A 22,628-nucleotide genomic window follows, 5' to 3' on the forward strand; every position below is an offset into this window, starting at 1 on the left:
AGTAACAAAAGCTAACTTTTATCAACTTTTTAATTCTTCTTAAGCTATTATATAAATGTTTAAATTTATTTTTGGTAGTATGAACTAATGACTTTATAAGCCATATTCAAGAGTATTATCAAAATATCTTCCTCAAGAGAAAAAAGAATATATAAAATTTCAATATTGATTTTGAAATGTCTTTTATGTTAAGCAAACATAGTTTTTGAACCTAAATGTGTTAGTTTTCGCACACGTGTGACAAAGTGTTGATTTAAATTTAAAAGAAATACAGAAAATATTCTCAATATATAAAATATGAATAAAGAAGAAATAAAATATGGAAATGGATAGCTAAGATAAGGCTAAGACAAGACTGACTCTCTCTCGGTGACTCGCTACTAAGCGGGATCGTTTCGACGCTTGTGGCAGGTCTCGTTCTCCGATGTTCTTTGGTATCGTTAGTTTTGAGCACAATCTTACAGACTATGCCAGCCACGACCACGACCACGAGGTCGTCCACGATGCATTTTCGGTGAAATTAACCTATCCGATGTCGCAATTTCTCTCCGTCGCGCGTCGCCTCGGGTTGAATTTTTGTCGCTGCCTAACGAAAATTTCTCATTTTTGAACAAAATAATCATGGTTATTGTATCATCCAAAATTATTTTTTTTATTTTGCACAAACAAAATATATATATTAATAAATATAAAAAGAAAAAAATTATATTAAAACTAACTTCCAAAATATAAAATTATAATGACTAGCACCATCTACTTTCAAAAACGTTTCGATGCCGAAACGAGATATCTCCGGTCGAGGTCGGCACGTCGCGACCGGAGATGTGTCGGAAATAACACGGTACCGATAAATGGGTTTTCCAACGAGCAATGCATGTGCAAATCTTGCATTAGTGCCTGTTTGTAGAAAGAGTGTTGCCATTTTGTATTTTATTTTGACTCGGTTCTCAGTCCTCCTCTGAATAACTACAAGTCTGGTTTTTTCTATGCGTGCATGATTTGGGCACCAAATACTCTGTGCCAAATTGCAACTCTTGACATGACTCCTTTGTACCTCTAAGCTGGTAAGCCAGGACGGCACTGCAATTTTATAAACAAAACGTAGTCGTGTCAATAAATGCAGTTAAAACAAAAATAACCTTAAATTTTATCTAGATTTAACTTTTTATAGTGTTACCTATATATCAGGAATTTTGACAGTGGGAAAATTGCAGGGTTTTAATAAAGATATGTATAACGACTCCCAGACGAATAATGTTCTGCAATTTCGACATCGCTCGAGAATGGAAGTATGGCATCTATAGTGGAGTAAAATTATTTTCTAATACATTTTTCATAAAATCAACAGAGGGTATGTTATTTTTAACATTGTCTCTGTGTTCATTTTAGTGGTTTAATTAATGACTTTCTAGTTTTATCTAGATTTAACACTATAAAAAGTTAAATCTAGATAAAACTTAAGGTTATTTTTGTTTCAACTGCATTTATACTTTATTTTACTTAGCCTTATCTTAGCTATCCATTTTCGTATTTTATTTCTTCTTTATTCATATTTTATATATTGTGAATATTTTCTGTATTTCTTTGAAATTTAAATCAAAACTTTGTCACTAATACTTACGTAAAAGATCTTTGCTCCCATTTGCACTTGCTGTAACGAGACTACATAAACTCCAGACTTCTCCAAAAGGGTAAGAGAATCCCTATCATTATGTAGACTTCTGTAGAATGATAGCTGTGGTTTGATGGTAAGTGTGGCCCTGTCTTTTACAAGCCCAAACTATTCATAAAATAACAGACTCTAAGTAGAAAGAACTGCAGAACAGGTTATTGATAAATAAATTTGGAAATTGTATACCCAGCATTACTTACAGCGGTAGCCACCATTTGCAGTTCGTATTGTATCAATGCCAGAGAAGAGGGATACAAGTATGTCCTGCAAATTAGAGTGGATATAGCTGCATTTAAGTATCCAGGAGACTGGAAGGAAGAAGCTGATGTAATATAAGGATCTGATACCTAGCATTGAACAATTTAAGGATTTTAAAGTTGTGAATTTTATTGACTTATTTTTTTATTTTTAAATTAGTGGTTAGTGTACTTTTAAATTTTTACTACTAGAAACTTTCTTACGGTTGTAAAATTAAAAGTAAACTTAGTTTAACTTAAAGTTTGATTTGCAGTAAAAAATAATTAAATGATGATGGTAATCACCTTTTTAAATAACTGATCCTAGAAAGTAAAAATTACAAATTAAGTGTTTTTTATGAAAACAGTAAAGCTAAACCCCTAATAAGAGCCATCTCTAAACAGTGGCCATTTTTCTCGGAAATGTTTTTTTTGAACAAAAAAGTATACAGAATAATCTGTTTACCCTCAACGATAACTCCGGCTGCTAAAACTCCTATTTTTAACTGTTTGGTAACAGTTGCTGCCCTCAAATTGACACACAAAAATAATGCACTGTACAAAATTAATCATTATTGATAAAATGGCTAGTTTGGCTTTTTCATGTGGTTGATAAACTTGGTTGTAAACATAAGTAAAAATAACGAGTCCTCGATGTTTTTAACATCGGTGCAAAAATGTTTTTGTAATTTGTCTACAAAGTTCTGTACTGTGCAGAGTAATCCTAAAAGTAGACTAAACCAACTTATGGGCTATAACCAACATTAAAATATGAAAACATGGAACAGTATTCTATACTGGTGGTGGTAATAAAAAAAAGATTTGAATGTAAGGGCAGACTACATTTTAGGTGTTTCAAAATTTGAAGAAATTGTTTTAACTATCACTGCTGAAAGAGGATGCTATTCTTTCTCTGCATATTTTAATCTAGGTTGTAGCCTACAATGAAATGTCAATCTGTTTTTTAGAAGTTTTCTGCTCATTAGAAGACTATAGAAACATCACAAAAATTTTATACAACTGTTAAAACTAATAAATTAAGTTTATCTTCAATTTAAACAGTGTGATGTTTAGCTCTTCTTCAAACAATGACTATTTTATGTTCCTGTCATTGTAAAATGTTATCATTCAGAAGTTTGGTTTGTAAAATGATTAATTTTTCTTTGCTTAAATACCAAAAATTTTTTATTTTGTAATCTAGATTTGCAGCGCAAAAATAAGACTAGTAATCTACGAATACAATATCATCTTTAAAATATACCTCAATAATTGAAACTGGATGATGATAATTTTGCAATTGCTATAATTTTTTGAATGTAACTTCATTATTTTAACATATTAAACTTAAGATATTTTTCAGTGTACAACTATGGTCAGGTCTTTTCTACCAATAGCATATGATTTTGTAACAAGTATGGTAAGTAAAAAATTTTAATATTTTTTATTGTTTTATTTCAAATAAATAAATAAAATTTATATTTTAGAATGCAGCTGATGTTTGCAGCATGATTGGTGAATGTAGTGAAGTTTCTGACAAAGTAAAAATTTTAAAATTATAATTTTTATATCTTAGTTACATAGATTAATAAAATCTCATTACAAAGATAATGTTAGTTAACATATAGCTAAGTGAAAAATATTTCATTTTCAGAATATAAAAAATGCATATAAGTACGGTATTTTTTGCATGTAAGACGTACCCCGTTTCGGCACAAAATATTTAGTGTATTTAAGCCAACCCACATAAGGTTATTTTATTGATCAATTTGTAATAATTGGCTCACATTATCTAATATTTACAATTATTCTATTTTTAAATAATTAAACTTATAGTAATATGTTTAATTAAACAACATTTTTTATTCAAGGGCTGGGCTAGGTAGAGGTGACACTAGCATACTAAAGACCATTTGGCAAATACATTAGTCTATAAATAAATTAATTTTTTGGTGTATAATAATAATAATAATTTATTATTATTGTGTTTATATACAATATATAATTATAAATTATATAATTACAATAATAATAATAATAATTTATTATTATTATTATTATTGTGTTGGGTTATATGAGATATACTCGATTAACACTGGTGGCTGTGTACTATGCCGGACCAAAGTCAAGGCATAGTAACCAAAACAAAAATTAAACAAGTGTATCAGTGTGTGTATTTAGGAATTTCCTCACAATATGACATGTATTCAATATAGTGGCCTTCTGTAGTGTGATGTATGTATTTATATTCGATTGTAGTGTGCCCAGGCTTGTTTGTAGTGTGTGTGTGTGGTATGACACCTGTAGAGGAGAGAACAACAGGTACAATAAGCACCCTATCCATCCTCCACAGATGCCTTATTTCCTGGGCGAGTTCTGTGTACTTGCTGACTTTTTTCGGTTTGTGTGTTTTGTACATTGTGAGTGTTTGGAATGGATATGTCTATAATGTATATGATTTTATTGTGTTTGTCAATGAGTGTGATGTCTGGTCTGTTGTGGTAAATTGTTTTATCTGTGATTATGGCTCTGTCGTAGTACATTTTGTGCGTGTTGTTTTCCAATACTGTCTGTGGAATGTATTTGTAGTATTGTTCACAAGTGTCTGATTATTGAACAACCAATTTGCACAAGTCCCCTGAGATGGGGCTGCCCATAGGTATGCCATGTTTTTGTAAATACATAGAGTTGCCGAGAATGACGTATAGAATTCAACAATTCTACGTATTTACAAAAACGTGGCATACCTATGGGCAGCCCCATCTCAGGGGACTTGTGCAAATTGGTTGTTCAATAATTAGAGCAAAAGGTCATACCTCTATTCCTGCCTAACATCCTAGTTTATAAAAGGTATGTAGATGACATCTGCATTCTTTGGAAGACTGAGCCCAACGTAAACGATTTTATGAATTACATGAACAACAACCCCTATGGCCTTACTGTCAAACTGGAGCAGAAGAGTGACACAAATGCACATTTCCTAGATGTCAACTTTCACCTTGATGCAGACAGAGTGCAAACCAGCGTACATTACAAACCTTGCTACGTACCAATATTTATTCCGTCAAACTCTGCAGACCCTTTTCTTTACAAGATTTCTGCACTCTGTGCACTAACTAGAAGGGCATACATGCACCACACTAGATAGGAGGATACTGTGGCAGAAGTAAAGTGCATTGAAAACATAGTAATAAAGTATGAGATCTAACACAGTGTATGGGCTGTTGTGCAATGACAAAGACACGACAGAGGAAAGTCAAGCACCGGGTGTCTATATGGTTCCTCTCAGAGACCACAGATTCCAGCAAGATCTAGTATACATCGGATCCACGAAGTGCTCCCTAAGCAAAAGAGTACAGGAACATGGGTATGATATCGCCAGCCAAAGAAAGGCATACCATTGTTTTAGCTGCCTATACCACAGACCCCGAAATACAAGCCGACCTCCATAGGGCCAAATTGGTAAAAATGTCAGATCAGATTCAACACCTTTGCAACCTGGAAGTGTTGGAAATATATAAAGTTGGAATCGGCCTGGCTGGCAACTGTATTGATGCGAAAGATGCCACCAATATTTTGTATGCATGGAGGTGGTGCTATGAGAAAAAGTGTAAACAACACTAGTTTTGCTAATGTTTCTACACCAGCAAATACATCGTATTATTTATTTGTGGGGATGTAACAATATTTTTATCACTTCAGTATGTACAGCAAAAATTAGTTTCCAATTTTTAAATAATTTGGAATTTAGAATAATTTTAAACACTTTTGAATTCCAGTTTCAAATTTTATACTGGTCAATAGCCTGATGAAGATCAAGTTTTTGGTTGAAAATGTTAGTTATTATCTAAAGCTGCTTGTACTGGGACAGAAAAAGATTTTTAGTGCGTTGATTTATCTTTCCCAGGGATTGTGCGAGAAGTTGTTTTTAAATGCAAAACAGTTACAGCAATAAACACATATGTCATTCCAGTATTCACTTATTCTTTTGGAGTTATACATTAGACTCACATAGACCTTGAGCAACTCCAAACAAAAACAAGAACAACACTCAACTAAGCATAAACATCATCATCCTAAACCTGCCAAAGAAAGACTAACCCTTTCAAGTAAAGATGGCGCACGTGGCCTGATTGACATAGTTAACCTTCACTATAAACAAATACGGACATTGCGAGAGTTTTTCTACAAAAAGCAAGAAACATCACAGTTACATAAAGCAGTAACTCTAGCAAACTCGAATAACACACCATTAAATTTACACTCACAACGTATAAAGAGCGTAGACACCGTTAAGCAATTGTGGGCTCAAAAGACACTCCATGGCAGGCATCTCTATGACTTGGCCCAGGATTTTGTTGACAAAACTGTCAAACAGCTGGTTAGCTCGGGGATGCCTCTTTGGGGAGACTGAAGGATTCATGATTGCCATACAGGATCAGGTCATAAATACTAAAAACTACAGAAAACATATACTCAAAGATACAACACTCACAAATGACACATGCAGAAAATGTGTTGTATATTTTCTGGAATGATGTGACATCACTTCTGGTTGCAAGCTCTTGGCACAGACAGATTATTTATACAGACACAATCAAGTAGCAAATATAATACACCAAGATCTTGCAAAGAAACACAAATTATTAGGCACTCATGAACCATACTACAAATACATTCCACAGACAGTATTGGAAAACATGTACAAAATATACTATGACAGAGCCATAATCACAGACAAGACAATTTACCATAAAAGACCAGACATCACATTTATTGACAAACCCAATAAAATCAAATACATTATAGACATATACATTTCAAACACTCACAATATACAAAATGCACTGAAAAAATCAGCAAGTTTCAGGAAATAAGGTATGTGGAGGATGGATAGGTGCTTATTGTACCTGTTGTACTCTTCTTTACAGATATATAACACACACTACAGAAGGCCACTATGTTGAATACATGTCATATTAGGAAATTCCTGGATACAGACACACACAGACACACACACACACACACACACACACACACATTTATTTAATTTTTGTGTTTTTTTGGTTGCTATACTTGACTCTAGTCTGGTATAGTATAGACAGCAATCGGTGTCAACCGAGTGTAATTCACTAAACCCAACATAATAATAATAATAATAATAATAATAATAATAACTCTTCCGTGGTCACCACCTGGTCGTGGTGGGAGAGCCCAGTAATTTTACTGATCCATAGGGCAATGCAGGCTGGAGCACAAGCTCCTGGTAGGGACACCCATGCCAGTAAGGTCTATGGGGAGAAATGAAGCTAAGAGTGACCACACACCCACATTCTGTGGAGATATGTATCATGGTAGTAACCAGATCTAAATGTGATACCGGCTCGGACGTCGCCCGGGTTAACAAGGTCCGCATTCGTGGGTTTGGCAGAGGCTCACGTTCGAAAAATAGGCCACAGTCTCCCTTGGTTACCGGTGGCGAAAGCAGCACCGGCCCAAGCATGGCTACTGCAATGCCCTCAACAGATGTGAGGAACCAACCCAGCCTTGGTGTTTCTGTGGCAATGCATCCACAGACCACAAAGGCTGGAAAACCACGCCAACGGATGAAATGGACGGTAGAAATGAATGAGTTTATCATCCGTACTTACTACACGATCACAAAACTCGAAACAAACATGACAGCATACAGACAACAACTACACCTTAGATTCACACAACAGTATCCTCATCTCACTGTCACCGAACAAAGGGTTGTTGATCAAAAAAGAACAATTATACACAACAACCTTATTCCACAAACAACACTTGAACTTATCAAACAACAGGTTGCTGATCAAATACATCAACAGACAGAAACATCTAACATTAATGAAGATCATGTAACCTGTCAGGATAATCCAGCAACAAGCATTGATAATAACACACATACAACAATTACCACTAATGATACTACAGACACTTCCTCATCCATCACTGATAACATAGACATGGATTTAGTTAATACGCTCTCACTTATATTTCAGGAAACACTCACTAAATATACAGGCACAGATCCCACACAAAGACCACGAATACCAAAAATCAACACAGTCAAAGGAAGTAGGAAAAACACTAAATTATGTAAACACTCACTTACTACCACACTACATTCATTCAATTTCTACACTCGCAGACATTCATACATTAGTTTATGCTGGGGCAGTCACAGTAGTGACACAACATGGACTGAAAGTACAATCACAGACAAATACACAGAAAACACAATTCTATCACAAACCTGCCTGGCAGAGAAGAATAGAAACACAAATAAATGACATTAGACAGCAATTAGGCAGGCTGACACAATACACTAAAAACAACATAACACCTAAATTAAGGAAACAGCTCAAAAACATTTTCAAGAAAATAAAAACACACACAAAACATGAATGTCACAACACACACATTACAGAATACATTGATACACTAAAACAAAAACTTGCTGCCAAAGCACGTAGACTCAAACGATACAAAACATGTACACTACGAAAACAACAAAATAAATTATTTACAAACAATGAAAAACTCTTTTACAGACAAATTAATAACAAAGCAAACACTGATACACAGCACAGTGGCACACCAACAGAAGAAGAACTCACAACATATTGGTCTTCTCTTTGGTCCAGTGCTGTCACGCACAATGCTGAAGCAGGCTGGATTGAGGAGGAGAACAGAAACTTACACAACATACCAACTATGCCCTGTGTTGAAATAAGCATACATGATTTCCAATACACTGTTAACAGAACACACAACTGGAAGACACCTGGTGTAGACAACATTCACAATTTCTGGTACAAAAAGTTCACATCACTGCACCAGGAACTAGCTAAACACCTAACACACATCATCATCAATCCACAAGACATGCCAAATTTTCTTACTCAGGGCATCACCTACATGAAACCTAAAAACAACAATACCACAGACCCCACACAATACAGACCAATTACATGTCTTCCAACACTCTACAAATTATTGACATCCTGTATTGCAAACAAAATATACAAACATGTTGAACAACACGACATTCTAACAGAACAACAAAAAGGTTGCCGTAGAAATCACAAGGGATGCAAAGAACAGTTACTCATAGATTCGGTCATTCGACGGCAAGCACACAAACAACACAGAAACATACACGTGGCATATATAGACTACAGAAAAGCATTCGACAGTGTTCCACACAGTTGGCTGCTACATATTCTACACATGTACAAAATACAACCATCACTCATTACATTCTTTCAAAACGCTATGCAGCACTGGAGAACAACACTACATCTCAGGGTTCATAACACTTCCATACAAACAAACCAAATCTTTATTAGGCGAGGAATTTTTCAAGGAGATTCCTTGAGTCCTCTCTGGTTCTGCTTAGCCTTGAATCCATTATCCAACATGTTAAACAACACACAATATGGCTACAATATCAGGCATGAAAAAACAACACAGTATACACTGTCACATCTCATGTACATGGATGAATAAAACTTTATGCATCCACACAAAAACAACTTCATCAACTCCTACAAATCACACATTCATACACCAAGGACATAAAAATGGAATTTGGCCTAGATAAATGCAAAACACTTCACATAGAAAAAGGAATCCTGAAGAAAGAAGATTTTGCACTTGGAAATGGAGACGTTATTGAATCCATGGAAGAGGGCGAGTTCTACAAGTATTTAGGATTCCAACAGGCCAAACTAACAGAACATACACAAATAAAGCAAAGATTAATTAAAGAATACCAAAGTAGGTTAAATGCTATTCTCAGAACACAGTTAAATGCAAAACACACAGTTAAAGCAATAAACACATATGTCATCTCAGTACTCACATACACTCAAACCTGTTTTTGTGCGGTCTTTTTTGTGCGATTTTTTATACGTGCAATGTGTTTTGTGCAATTATTTTTGTGCAGTATACCAATTTTATTGAAATTCATATACCGAACACAAAAAATCATACAAAACAAATCGCACAATTAAAAAATTGCACAAAAATAGACCGCACAAAAACAGGTTTGAGTGTATTTTTTTGGAGTTATACATTGGACTCACACAGATCTTGAGCAACTCCAAAGGAAAACAAGAACTACACTTACTAAGCATAAACAACATCATCCTAAATCCGCCACAGAAAGATTAACCCTTCCACGTAAAGATGGCGGACGTGGCCTGATTGACATAGTTAACCTTCACTACAAACAAATACAGTCACTGCGAGAGTTTTTCTACAAAAAACAAGAAACATCACAATTACATAAAGCAGTAACTCTAGCAGACTCGAATAACACACCATTAAACTTACACTCACATCATATGGACACAACACAACATATAAAAAGCATAGACACCATTAAGCAATCGTGGGCTCGAAAGGCACTCCATGGCAGGCATCCTTACGATCTGGCCCATGATTTTGTTGACAAAACTGCGTCAAACAGCTGGTTAGCTCGGGGATGCCTCTTTGGGGAGACGGAAGGATTCATGATCGCCATACAGGATCAGGTCATAAATACTAAAAACTACAGAAAACACATACTCAAAGATGCAACACTCACAAATGACACATGCAGAAAATGTCACATCATGCCAGAAACTATACAACACATCACCTCTGGTTGCAAGCTCTTGGCACAAACAGATTATTTACACAGACATAATCAAGTAGCAAATATAATACACCAAGAGCTTGCAAGGAAACACAAATTAGTAGACATCCACGAACCATATTACAAATACATTCCACAGACAGTATTGGAAAACAACACGCACAAAATGTACTATGACAGAGCCATAATCACAGATAAAACAATTTACCACAACAGACCAGACATCACACTCATTGACAAACACAATAAAATCACATACATTATAGACATATCCATTCCAAACACTCACAATATACAAAACGTATGCACTGAAAAAATTATCAAGTACACAGAATTCGCCCAGGAAATAAGTCATCTGTGGAAGATGGATGGGGTGCTTATTGTACCTGTTGTTCTCTCCTCTACAGGTGTCATTCCATACACAGTACACAAAAGCCTGGGCACATTACAATTGAATAGAAACACATACATCACACTACAGAAGGCCACTATATTGAATACATGTCATATTGTGAGAAAGCTCCTGAACACAGACGCACACACTGATACACTTCTTTAATTTCTGTCTTGGTTACTATGCCTTGACTTTGGTCCGGCATAGTATGCAGCCACCGGTGTTAACCGAGTATATCTCACTTAACACAATAATAATAATAATAACAATAAAGACCATTGACTGTCATTTTTCAGGTTCCTCTTTCATAGTATAGAATGGTTGCAACTCAGAATAAAAAGCAAGTGCATAGCACAATACAAATATAACAAACAAAAGTCTTTTCATACATGCTATTATATTAGGTTGTTGCAAATGAAACAAGATTTTTTACTTCTAACTTTAAAGTTTATTAATTAAATTAAAAGTTTACATATTCAATCAAAATTATCTCCACTAACATTAATACACTTTTCCCAATGCAATAGAAATGCATTAACTCTTTAAGCACTAAAATTTTTGTTTTTACTACGTATTTGTAAACTGAATAGTTTTTACCCTAAGGATATACTTTAGTGGGGACATATGGTCTAGTTTCTCCCCAGTTGTGGAACAGTTCAAATATATTATTGGGGGTTTCTATTTGCGAAGTTTTTGTCAATATTTTTAAAATTAACATGATTTTAAATGTTATCTTTTGTATATAATGAGAAATGCTTATTCTTTGCTTTGCATATAAAATAAATTATATATTAGTTACACATCTTCTAGAAATAGATAAATAATCCTTTCATTAAATACTATAAGTTTCAATAAAATGTTTTGTAAATCATTTTAAGAGATCGTAAAAAATATTAAAATATGCGTGAATACAAATATAACCTAATTAACGAAACAATAACATTAATACCCGATACATTCTAACCTACACGCCATCAATGCCATAAAATATCTGGCTAGATAAAGGTTATAATAATATTTAATTACGAAATAATTTGGTACTAAAGTTAGGTGCTATTTCTTATTAACTTTAATAATTATAATTTAATTAATTAATTTTAAATAATTTAGAATAATTATGAAATAATTAAATAATATTATAGCCTTTATCTAGCCCGATTATCTTAAGACGTTGATAGCATGTAACATAATTAACGATATAAAGTAATCTGCATTATAATGATAAATAATATATTATAAAATAAGATTAATATAAATATAATAAATGAAAAGAAGTCAGAAAAAAGTGTAAATAACATTTCATTCAACAATACAATAATATTTAATTTATATAAAAAATATACAGTATATACAAAACAACAAAGATTTTGTAAACATAACTAACTGACATTCGGTATCACTCTAAAATGAAAATGAACCGAACCAAGTGGGAAGGGAGTAGACGAAACGTAAACAATTTGTAAAACGAAACCAGTAAAACAACTTTTCGTCTGGCCGACTTCGTCTTGCTATGTTTTTATTTTATTGAAAATTTCTAAATATTGTGCTCTTTTATTTGTTTAAATAATTGAACGACGTGACTCGAGGCGAACGGATTAAGCCGATTTAGGCCGACTTCGTGTTTAAAGAGTTAATGTCAATTTGAAAAAATCAGAAGAATTAGAAGCCGAAAAGTCATTAAAGGTACTTTTTATTGCATCCTCTTCCTCGAAGATTATCCTTGCCAAAATAAACTGTCCGAATGTATAAAAAATGTAAGTCTGTTGAAAATAAGTCTGGAGAATAAGGCGGACGGGGAAGAATTTTATTTGGATACTTTCATTTTTGTGACAAATAATTAAAGAACCAAAGACCTCCAAATGCCGTGCCTTATCTCTCTCACCGAGTTTGTGCGGTACCCATTTGTCGAGCTTCTCGACTGTCCCTAACACGTTTAGATGTCAAAAAATGGTCGAGTAATGTCCAGTATATTCAATCTTTCTGCAGTTTTTCGGACAGTCTGCCGGTGATCCGATTTGATCGTCCGATTTTTGAGATTTGCATTCCCAGAATGAAATTTTTTGAACAATTTTTGAAGGTTTTATATCCATTCTAGCAATTGTTTGTGGAGTGTATGCTGTGGAAGTAATTATGAGTATTCCACAAATGTGAAATTATGATATAAGCCAATGTTAATATTGGTCACTATACAGGGAAATTTTAATTTATCATTCCTGGCTGTATTGCTCTTCCAGAAACCTATTTAGTCTGTGAAAATTAAATATGCATCAATCATTATCATTTTCCTGCACCTATTGGTTAGAAATTTTAGCTCAAAATAACAGTAATCCTGGACTGATCATTTTTAAAAAAGAGAAACTCTCCACATACAAATGCTAGTATGTATTGGTGGTAGGAAAAGCACTTGATCTTTTTGGAGCATGCTGTAGCAAGTAGCAATTTGGACTGTGTTGTTAACAATTGTGGAGTGGAATTTTGCCATAAAAACAGAGAAAACATTATTTAGAAAATTGGTAAGTTGAAAGTTGGTAGTTTTCAATATAGTTGATTCGAGAGTGTCCTACTGGACAAAACGTTTTTGTATTTTTGTACGAGTCCCGAGTTTTTAGAAAATTCTGTCGTAAAGAAAATTTATACTAGGATGCCGACGGCCGTCGAAACTAATTAACCACGAAACAATTTGTCCGAGGAGAACCTACGGTCAAAATGCGCACACGGTGAAATAATAACCAAAAAGCTATGAAAACTCTGGAAATCTTTAACCATGTTATGCTTCTACAGAATCTGTTTATTTGGTTTTTTGTAAGAATGATATATATATAGTTTAACATATCCTCTCATGAACAAAATATCAATTTCAATTTTTCTTATGAACAGAGAAAATAGTTAAAGTTAATCATTTACAGTTATATAATTATGATTTTTAATTGCAAATGCTTGCAACAGTTTTTGCAATTTCATTGATTAATTTACATATGTATGGCAAATAATTTTGCTAATAGGATCATTGAATAACACAATTTTGACCATAATTTTAAATGTATTTTCTCTCAATTTTACAATTATTAATGAATTTTATTACTAAGTCAAAAAATATTAACAAAAGGCTTCTCTTTCTTATAAAATGTCTAAAGAAATAACTATTACGGTGGTACCTCGTACTTTGAGTGACTAACTTCAAACACTTCGGAGTTTGAGTGCTAAATTTGACAAAAATTCACCTTGGACTCACAACTGCACGTGCAATAAAAACACATTGAAGAGTAAACTTAACCTGTTGTTTGCCCAAGTCATCTGTCATTTGTTTTTGCATTATGCTTATTACATATTACATTGTTATTGGCACTTTTTTCATTTTATTTTTGGTGTGTTTTGTCGAGACGCATAAACCCTTCAGAGTGAGAATCCTCACTCGAAGTTCATTAAAAATAACCCAAGAACCCCACATCTATGACCCATAGTTTTTGAGAATAATGCTAAAGAAAAAATATTTTGCATCTGGTGCATGAAAATGAGCTTTATTGGAAATGTGAACATTGGTACTTGCATATGACATTATGCTTACATAGAAAGATGCTCAAAATGACTACTGTACATATCAAGGCATGTAGGCACATGCTACGCAATGACTGCACATAGTCCGGCATTATGTTGTCCACAAAAGTGATCGGCGCACGAAGATCGGCAACCGAGATCGTGTACGGTCGGCCGTTATGTGGGGTGCGCCTGCATGCCTTGATATACGCAGTAGTCATTTTGAGCATCTTTCTATGTAAGCATAATGTCATATGCAAGTACCAATGTTCATGTTTCCAATAAAGCTTATTCTTTGTGCACTGGATGTGACACCATACTTTTTCTTTCGAATTTTTCTCGAACTATGAGTCTAGAAGTATGGTTCTTTGATCAATTTTTATGTACTTCGAGCGAGGATGTTCACTCTGTAGGTTTATGCAGTCTTGATGAGATATCCTGTATATACAGTATTATTTGTCAACTTTTTTTAGCAATTCTTTCGCAATTTTTTTTATCGACAGCTTTAGGGCATCTCGTACATTTTGTATCCTTCGGTTCAAAATTTCCCGAACTGAAATTTTTAAACGACATTTGCAGTGTTTAAAGTTTAGGAGCATCTTTCCCATACACGCTACAAATTTTTTTTTTACTTTGTACGATCGTTTCTAAAATTTGTAAAGCACAATATGTCCAATATGCTCTTAGCCGAAGACATTTCAACTTGATTTCATTCAAACAAAATGTGAAATAAAAAGTTTTAAAGTAAGTTGTTAAAAAAAGAATATAATCTTGCGTTAACAATATTGTGTTAAATTTTACAACTGTTATAATTAAATCGCACATCGGTGTCATGTAATGACAGTTGTTAAATCTATACATAAACTTTCCATTCGGCCCAATGTAACCTTTACTTATGTAGTGCTCTGCCACTTTTTGGTTGTAATATGTGTGTATATTATATATATTGTATGTAGATATCTTTTGTACTTAGATTTGCGTTCGGTTTATTATGTTTGTTATTGTATCGGGTTTTCCTTTGTTTTTCTTTGTTTTGTTTTGTCACTCGTGGTCGACACGTGACCTCGCTCCGACCCACCTTTTTAGAGGTGTGTGTAAAAAGGCCTTTTGATCGGTCGTCCAAAGGTCACGTGGGGACAGGAAGAAAGTGGATAAATAGAAGGTTCGGGTGCGATGGGACACCGTTTGGGTTCTTACCCTTCGTCTCGAGAGGATTGGCGCTATTAAAGGATACTAAGAAAACAAGTGAGTAGGAAGCAAACAACCGTTCGGAACAAGGGAGAAGGAAGAAGGAATAGAATCCAATTCCATCTGTGGCGTTTGAGAAAACAACGGAGTGAAGTGAATAAATAAGGATGTTAGAGCATCCGAGGTATCGTCCCAACCGGTTATTTTTGTGTCCACGTGCGATAGTTGTCGGTCGGACATCATTGTTTAAGTACAGAGTTACCGTAAGTAGATCGTTCTCGTCGTTACCTCCGTGTTAATGTAAGTCTCGTGTGAACTTTGTTACGCGTTAAGGGAGAAGGAGAGTGAAGGTACGTGTGATATTTGTACCCATAACAAGTGAGTGTAAAGGAGCCTTTCAGAGGGGTTCGTACGAGCCCTCAAGTTGCCGAACACGTGTTTGTTATAAATAAACGTATATTTGTAAGCCGACCGTTTGTTAATTAATTGTAGACTAGTAGACCTCCGTCTAGCTACGGGTCTTCTCACTTATTAATTGTGGCATCCAAGCTTCTAAGTATGTAGAAGTAATGAAATTTAAAAGGATGGTTATAATATTGATAATTGAAACAAAAAAGGATCTTTTCACGAAGCACAAAAGCAGTACATTTGTGGCAGATATGGCGTCCGCGTTTCAGATGTCAAAGATGACACACGTGCTACCAGTAAATGCAATTTTCATTTTATTATACAGTATTTGCATATTTTACTTATTATTTCATGTTTTAATTTATTATTTGCATTTAACTGTGTTATTTTTACTTTAAATTATGTGTATTTACTGTTTTAAGTTTATAGAAATGGGTATTGTTCAGGATGTGGAAATGAATTGACTTTCCATTATTTATAATGAAAAACATTGCTTTGGACTCGGAACATCCGCCCGGAACGAATTAAGTTTGAAGTGCGAGGCACCACTGTGTTGATTATTCTGTCAAACATTAGAATTTCTTAAAAAATCAATAACAATAAATCTACTACGATTGTTAGATTATGAATGATCATAAATTAGTGCAATCAGTTATTAAAAATGAAAACTTTGATTTTGAATCTAAGAAAGAATTAGGTGGAAAACTAACTTTGTATAATTTTTCTTCTCAATTTTAAGATCACGAAATACCAAGATAACATGACTTGTGAATTCTGTGAAGCTATGGTTCAACATCTTAGAGACTTGATTCTTACAAATACAACAAAAGTAAGCATTACTTATTTATTTTATTTTAATGTTGTAAAATGAATTTTAATAAATTATATTTTTATTGAAGGAAGAATTTAAAACAGCATTATTAAATTTATGCTCTCTTTTTAAAAATTTTGCTTCTGAGGTAAGATATATTTTGTTTCCAGTAATTTCTAAAATTTAATTTGAAAGAGATTTTCATTAAAATCATATTCTTAATATAAGATATTTAAAAAACACTAAAATTTAGTTGTTTAATAAAAAAAAGTTTTTGATTGATCAATATTTTTCTAAATAATAAACAGTTAAAATTTTTTGTTTTTCTTTAAATGAAATTGTTGTTTTCTCTAATGTATTAACATTTTTGAATTAAATTTATTAATATAAGAGATGACAGCTCACAACTGCCTATCCTTACTCTAAATTACTTTGGGCTAAATCTTTGTTGATTATTAAAGTAACCTGGTGTTATATTGGATTATTATAATGTTTCAGGTTTGGTTGTTATATATATTTGCATGCTATTATGCAAAATTTATATAATTTATTTTGATAATGTTTTTGTTAAGGTGGCTAGATGTGATAGTAAAGGCCTCTGCCTGTTCTGACTGGCCTAGGTTTGAGTTCAGAATTTTTTAGGGCAGTAGAGTAGGCTTACCGGATAAGTTGTCCCATTTCTTGCCGGCCGGCGGCCTCCGTTGTGGACCTAGTCGAATCCGCAATGGACGTAGGAAAAAGTCTCTGCTGCATAAGTGCTAAAAAAAAGTCAAAAACAAAATATAAATTTGTAAGAATTCAATGTCAAAAATATAACAATCCATTATAATCCTGCTCCTATTTTTTCTTTAAATTTCTTTACTACACGTTTTTCGACTCTATTTATGAGTCCTCGTCGGGTAAATTGTGTTCGAATTTGGAACAGAATTGAATTAACAAGAATATATATAGTGAATGAATTTTTTAACATTCTATTGAACTCCAGCTGTGTTTAGAAGCACTTTTCAGTTTTTTATACCAACAAGTTCCAGATCCAGATAGACAGAGAGGAGACGTGCTAGAAATAGCAGACCTAATCTGCAACTCTTCATTTTTCTCCTTCAATAACAGAATTTTCAAACGACGTAAAGAGATGCTATGTCTGGCCTTTTACGAGAGCTAGTGGTAGGGAATATAGAAAACCGAGATATCGCAGAATTTGAAGAGGACATTTTAATGTATAGAAGATATATTGATGATGTATTTATTTTATGGAGGAAGGAAAATAGTATTTCCACATTTATAGATATAGCAAATTACAACAACAAAGGATTGAAGCTAAAACTCGATCATAAAATTAGAGAAATGTGCATTTTCTAGATATTGACATTACCTTAGGATCATAATGAATTAGCACAAAGGTATACATAAAACCAACATCGAATGACCTGGAATGATATAAAGTGTCCACATTCGGGGCTTTAATTGAAAGAGCCCATGTATAGAACACAAGTATGGTGGACGAGGAGGCAGAATTAGAAAGAATTAGGTGGATAACTAAGAAACTGGGATATTCTAACAAAGGTTTGAGTCTGGTGAATCGTTATAACAAGATCGGTACCACTAAAACGAAAACAAATGAGATGGTTTGTACAAAGTTCACATATGAAAACGAGATCAGGCATATAATAAAGGAACTTTCCAAACAAAAGAATTTGTACATGGTATATAAAAGAGCTCCTAATTTATATTATATACTGCAAAACAAGGATTCACTTCCAGAAGAAACTAAAGCAGGATAATACAGGATTTCAATAGTTAATGAAGAGCTTAACCTAAAAATGACATATGTTGGAGTAACTAAGAGGAATTTAAAAACCCGAGTTAGAAAACACCAATATTATGTAAGGAAAGGGAAAGAAAACACATTCTTACTTTCTATCACATTTTTTACTTAACTGTAGCAGTTGATTTTCCCCCCTCTTGTGCTATTGAAGATCTTTCATACAAACTAAAAAGTCAGTCTTTGGAAGTTTAATGCTTTGTCATAAGATCTGCATTCATGAATAAATTGGATTAAATCTTCTTTTAATCAAAGAGCAGGATGCTATATGATCAGTTGATTAGTTTCTCAGATATTATTTTGAAAATATTATGATAGGGGAGCTGGGGATTTTTGTGCCTAGAGAATAGTTAGTGATTAATAGTGATTCCTATCCCTATAAAATTAATATTTTACTAATAGAAAATAAAATCTTTAAGAATGCTTTTCATTAATATGAAGCATTCTATGCAGCGGTGCCCACAGACTAAGAAAAAAGGGAGGGCACAAGCTTTAAAAAAGGGCATTGTATATTATGCAAGGAGCTTCAAACTCTGATTTAATGTCAGATCAGCATTCCCATAAAATGGTGCTGGTTGCACTTGGGGCTAACTTGGTCTCAAAAACATAGAATGGTATTTTGGTCAACATATGACAAAGTTGTATGGGTCAATGGACAAATATCATTTATTAGTTTCTTTTATATTTGCAGAATAGGCTAAAAGTCACAAATTTTCTGTTTGGGGTCCCCTTGTGGATTAGGAAAAGGGGTGGGCAAGTGCCTGTGATTTTATGTATTTATTTTGTTCAAAACACAAAAGTCTAAAAGGGGCTGGGTCTAATCCTGGGTATTACAGCCAGTATTATATCTGGATACAACAGTTCTGTTGACAATTACTTATTCCTTCAGACTGTTTTCAACCTGTAATTTTGTTCATTTCCTAGTATTGATTTTTGTAAAACATCAAATTATTTATTACCAATTAAATTAGTCATTGTTACTGTTTTTTTTATCTTGCAGACCAGGGGTGATGTGTATGCCAGGCATAGCAAATGTAACAGTTTTTCATTTGCAGATTTGAGGTCATAAAAACAAAAAATTGAGCAATGAAAAATGTTATATGATTTAAAACAAATTTTCATCTATTTTATTCTTTATTTTTGTCCTACACTTGTTTTTACTCTCTGCGATACCACTATATTTTTACATTCTGTTTATTATATTTAGATTCACTAGAAACTTGCTCAACTCAACTCTCATAAATAAAGCTTCAATTTGTATAAAAATTATGTATTCATAACATTAAATAAAAGCTACAATAGAAGTCATTTTTAAAGATTCCTTTTTTCAAGATTAATGCTTTACTTTTTCATATTTAAATTAGATAACTTAATATAAATATCTTCATGAAATTTCAGAAAGGATAAATATAATACAAAAAATATTTTCAACCATTTTTTATTTGTCGTCATCATGTAATGCATTTAGAATCTTTATTGTTATTGTACAAGTGGAGGCATCAAAGAGTTTACCTGATCTCTTCTGAGATTGTTAACTTCATATTTTCAAGAACTGTTGTGTGCATTTGCATCACATCCAATTAGGACAGGAAGATAAGTGGTAAAAACCCTATTACAGATCTGACCTTATAAGGAAGATAGGCAAAAGAGATTAAAATCTTTTTCTTAACACCATTAACACATACCAATATGCATACAACAACTATTTTTCTTGTCCAGAGATCTGAGTTGGGGAGCTGACTTGAATCTGTCTTTTAACAAAAATAAAAGTATGCAGATTCTTGTCAGAAGAATGGTAATAGTGCCATCTAAGTTACACAAGCCTATAACTTGAGCCCGAAGACCTGGGGCTTATGTATTGTAACTACATCAGTGGCATTGATCATTATGCAGTGGCTTGACATTGCAGAAGCCACCCTGCAGTGTTAGGAATTTAATTTGTATAAATCTTACCATAATGATTTACCCTTGATGGGGCACCACATGTTATGATGAGGCTCTCTGTGAGTCAGTAGTAGTGGGCTTGCTACAAAGTCCCAAAGCTGCCAACTGTTCTATTGGAGAATGTTCAACACCTTGCCTACATTTTCAGATTCAAAAACCACGTGATGGTTATAATATAGGGGAAACATACAGTCAATGTCTACAGACCTCCTAAGGGTACCAGGCAACACTCCATTGTACACCCAATTGTACTTGTGGCACCCATTATAACCCATTATACCATCTGGGTACCTTCCAGCTCTCAGACAACCTTAACATTGGCAGATGTCCCTCTTAGTTGGATCAAGCCATGGCAGTTAGATGAGATAACTTGAGTGAGAGACAGTATGCAGATCACCAAGCCCACCTTGAAGGTAGAGAAATACAATGGGGGATTTCTAGAGATGTCAATCATTGTACAATATATAGTATGAAATAAAGCTTCCAATAAAATTTTTTTCCACATTCAGAATTCATATACACATGTATTTGTATTTCTTTATTTTTATTTTTTATATAACAACATATATAGGATGTTCAGATTTTATGTATCAATATATGCAATTTAACAATTTTTTTCCACTTGTTCTTTGATAGACATTAGAGTTTCTACTGTAGTAGCTTCTATCCAGTTTGAAATAGATTGATCAAGACTAGTAAAAACGATCACTTTTAAGTATTATAACGAATTTTCAATTATGAACAGATTTTTATTCTATAAATAATTGCTTCTTTTATTCAATACTAGCAGATAAGCCCAGCGTTGCTCGGGCAAAAAGTAACAAAAGCGAAGATTAAGATTATTACATTATAGCCAATCTTACCCGTTTTCACAGAATGCAAGAATTAGATCCCCCTGTTTCCAACTAATTAGAAAATTTTTAGATGAATCTAAATATATGTTTAATTTCCCTCAAAAAACCGCATCTGCGCCTGTAAATCTTGCACATCACTTTCTTTTAGCACTTTGATTGTTAGCACTTCCATTGTTAGCAACCTCTCCCCTGCGTGGGGAATTTCAAAAAATCCCTTCTTAGTGTACATTCTCTTGATGTACCCTATTAAAATGCAATCAAAAATGCAAAAATTTGAATTTAAAATAGTATAATAGAAGCCAAGTTCTTCACAGTAAGCCTTAATCCTGTCTCCCTCCCTGTGGGGGAAATTTCGACATCTATATAATAGTAGGTATATAAAAACATGCGCGTGTTCGAATGCAACATTGTGTCAAAATTTCAAAGCAATCGGTGATGAACTTTCAAAGATGTAAGATTTCGAACAAACAAACATTTACATTTTTATTTATATAGATGTAATTTTTGAGATTCTTTTTTCAGTTAGTATAATATAACTAACATAATTAACTTATTATTTTGCAGTGTAAAGAATTAGTGAATGATTATTTTGATATGCTTTATGATCTACTGGATCAAGTTTTAGTAAGTTAAACTTTTGTTCTATAAACATTTTTAAGATACTTTTAATTGATATATCTTGCTCGTTAGATACTTACTAGAAGTTGTACAAGTTTGTATAATTAGTATAACAGAATTTATTCATTTATACTTTATTATTATGCATTTTTGGTTCAACTTGTCATTTTGGAACTTTTATAATTTTATAAAAATTGTTTACAAATGTAAATGTGACTTAGTTGCTATTAATGTCAAATACTACATGAATCAAAGTAAATACTTAGCTACTGAAACATTTTATTGTGTGTGCAATATTAATGTACCTAATCAGAAACTTTTTAAATAAAGATAATGTGACTGCTTTCTGAGTATGTTATAAGTTTTAAAATAATGTTTCTAGACACTTTTGTAGTAATGTGTGATATGGTATTTATGGAAAGAAACATGCAGGCACAATGAATAATACCTTTTCCATTGCCTATAAGTGTTTTTATTTTACA

General features: G+C 33.3%; 1 protein-coding gene across 4 annotated transcripts in view; it reads left to right on the forward strand.

Annotated features, from left to right (window-relative positions):
- The window catches only part of Sap-r (Saposin-related), a 115,541-nt gene that overhangs the window by 33,945 nt on the left and 58,968 nt on the right, over window positions 1-22,628 (forward strand). For all 4 annotated transcript variants that reach the window (XM_067275448.1, XM_067275451.1, XM_067275450.1 and 1 more), the window contains 5 exons: window positions 3,269-3,325; window positions 3,393-3,446; window positions 16,837-16,926; window positions 16,997-17,056; window positions 22,093-22,152. In XM_067275448.1, the coding sequence (XP_067131549.1) occupies window positions 3,269-3,325; window positions 3,393-3,446; window positions 16,837-16,926; window positions 16,997-17,056; window positions 22,093-22,152 (321 nt within the window). The remainder of the gene's footprint in view (window positions 1-3,268; window positions 3,326-3,392; window positions 3,447-16,836; window positions 16,927-16,996; window positions 17,057-22,092; window positions 22,153-22,628) is intronic.

The sequence above is a fragment of the Centruroides vittatus genome, unplaced genomic scaffold, assembly GCF_030686945.1.
Source record: "Centruroides vittatus isolate TY-2023 unplaced genomic scaffold, ASM3068694v2 contig_620, whole genome shotgun sequence".
NCBI classification, from domain to species: domain Eukaryota; kingdom Metazoa; phylum Arthropoda; class Arachnida; order Scorpiones; family Buthidae; genus Centruroides; species Centruroides vittatus.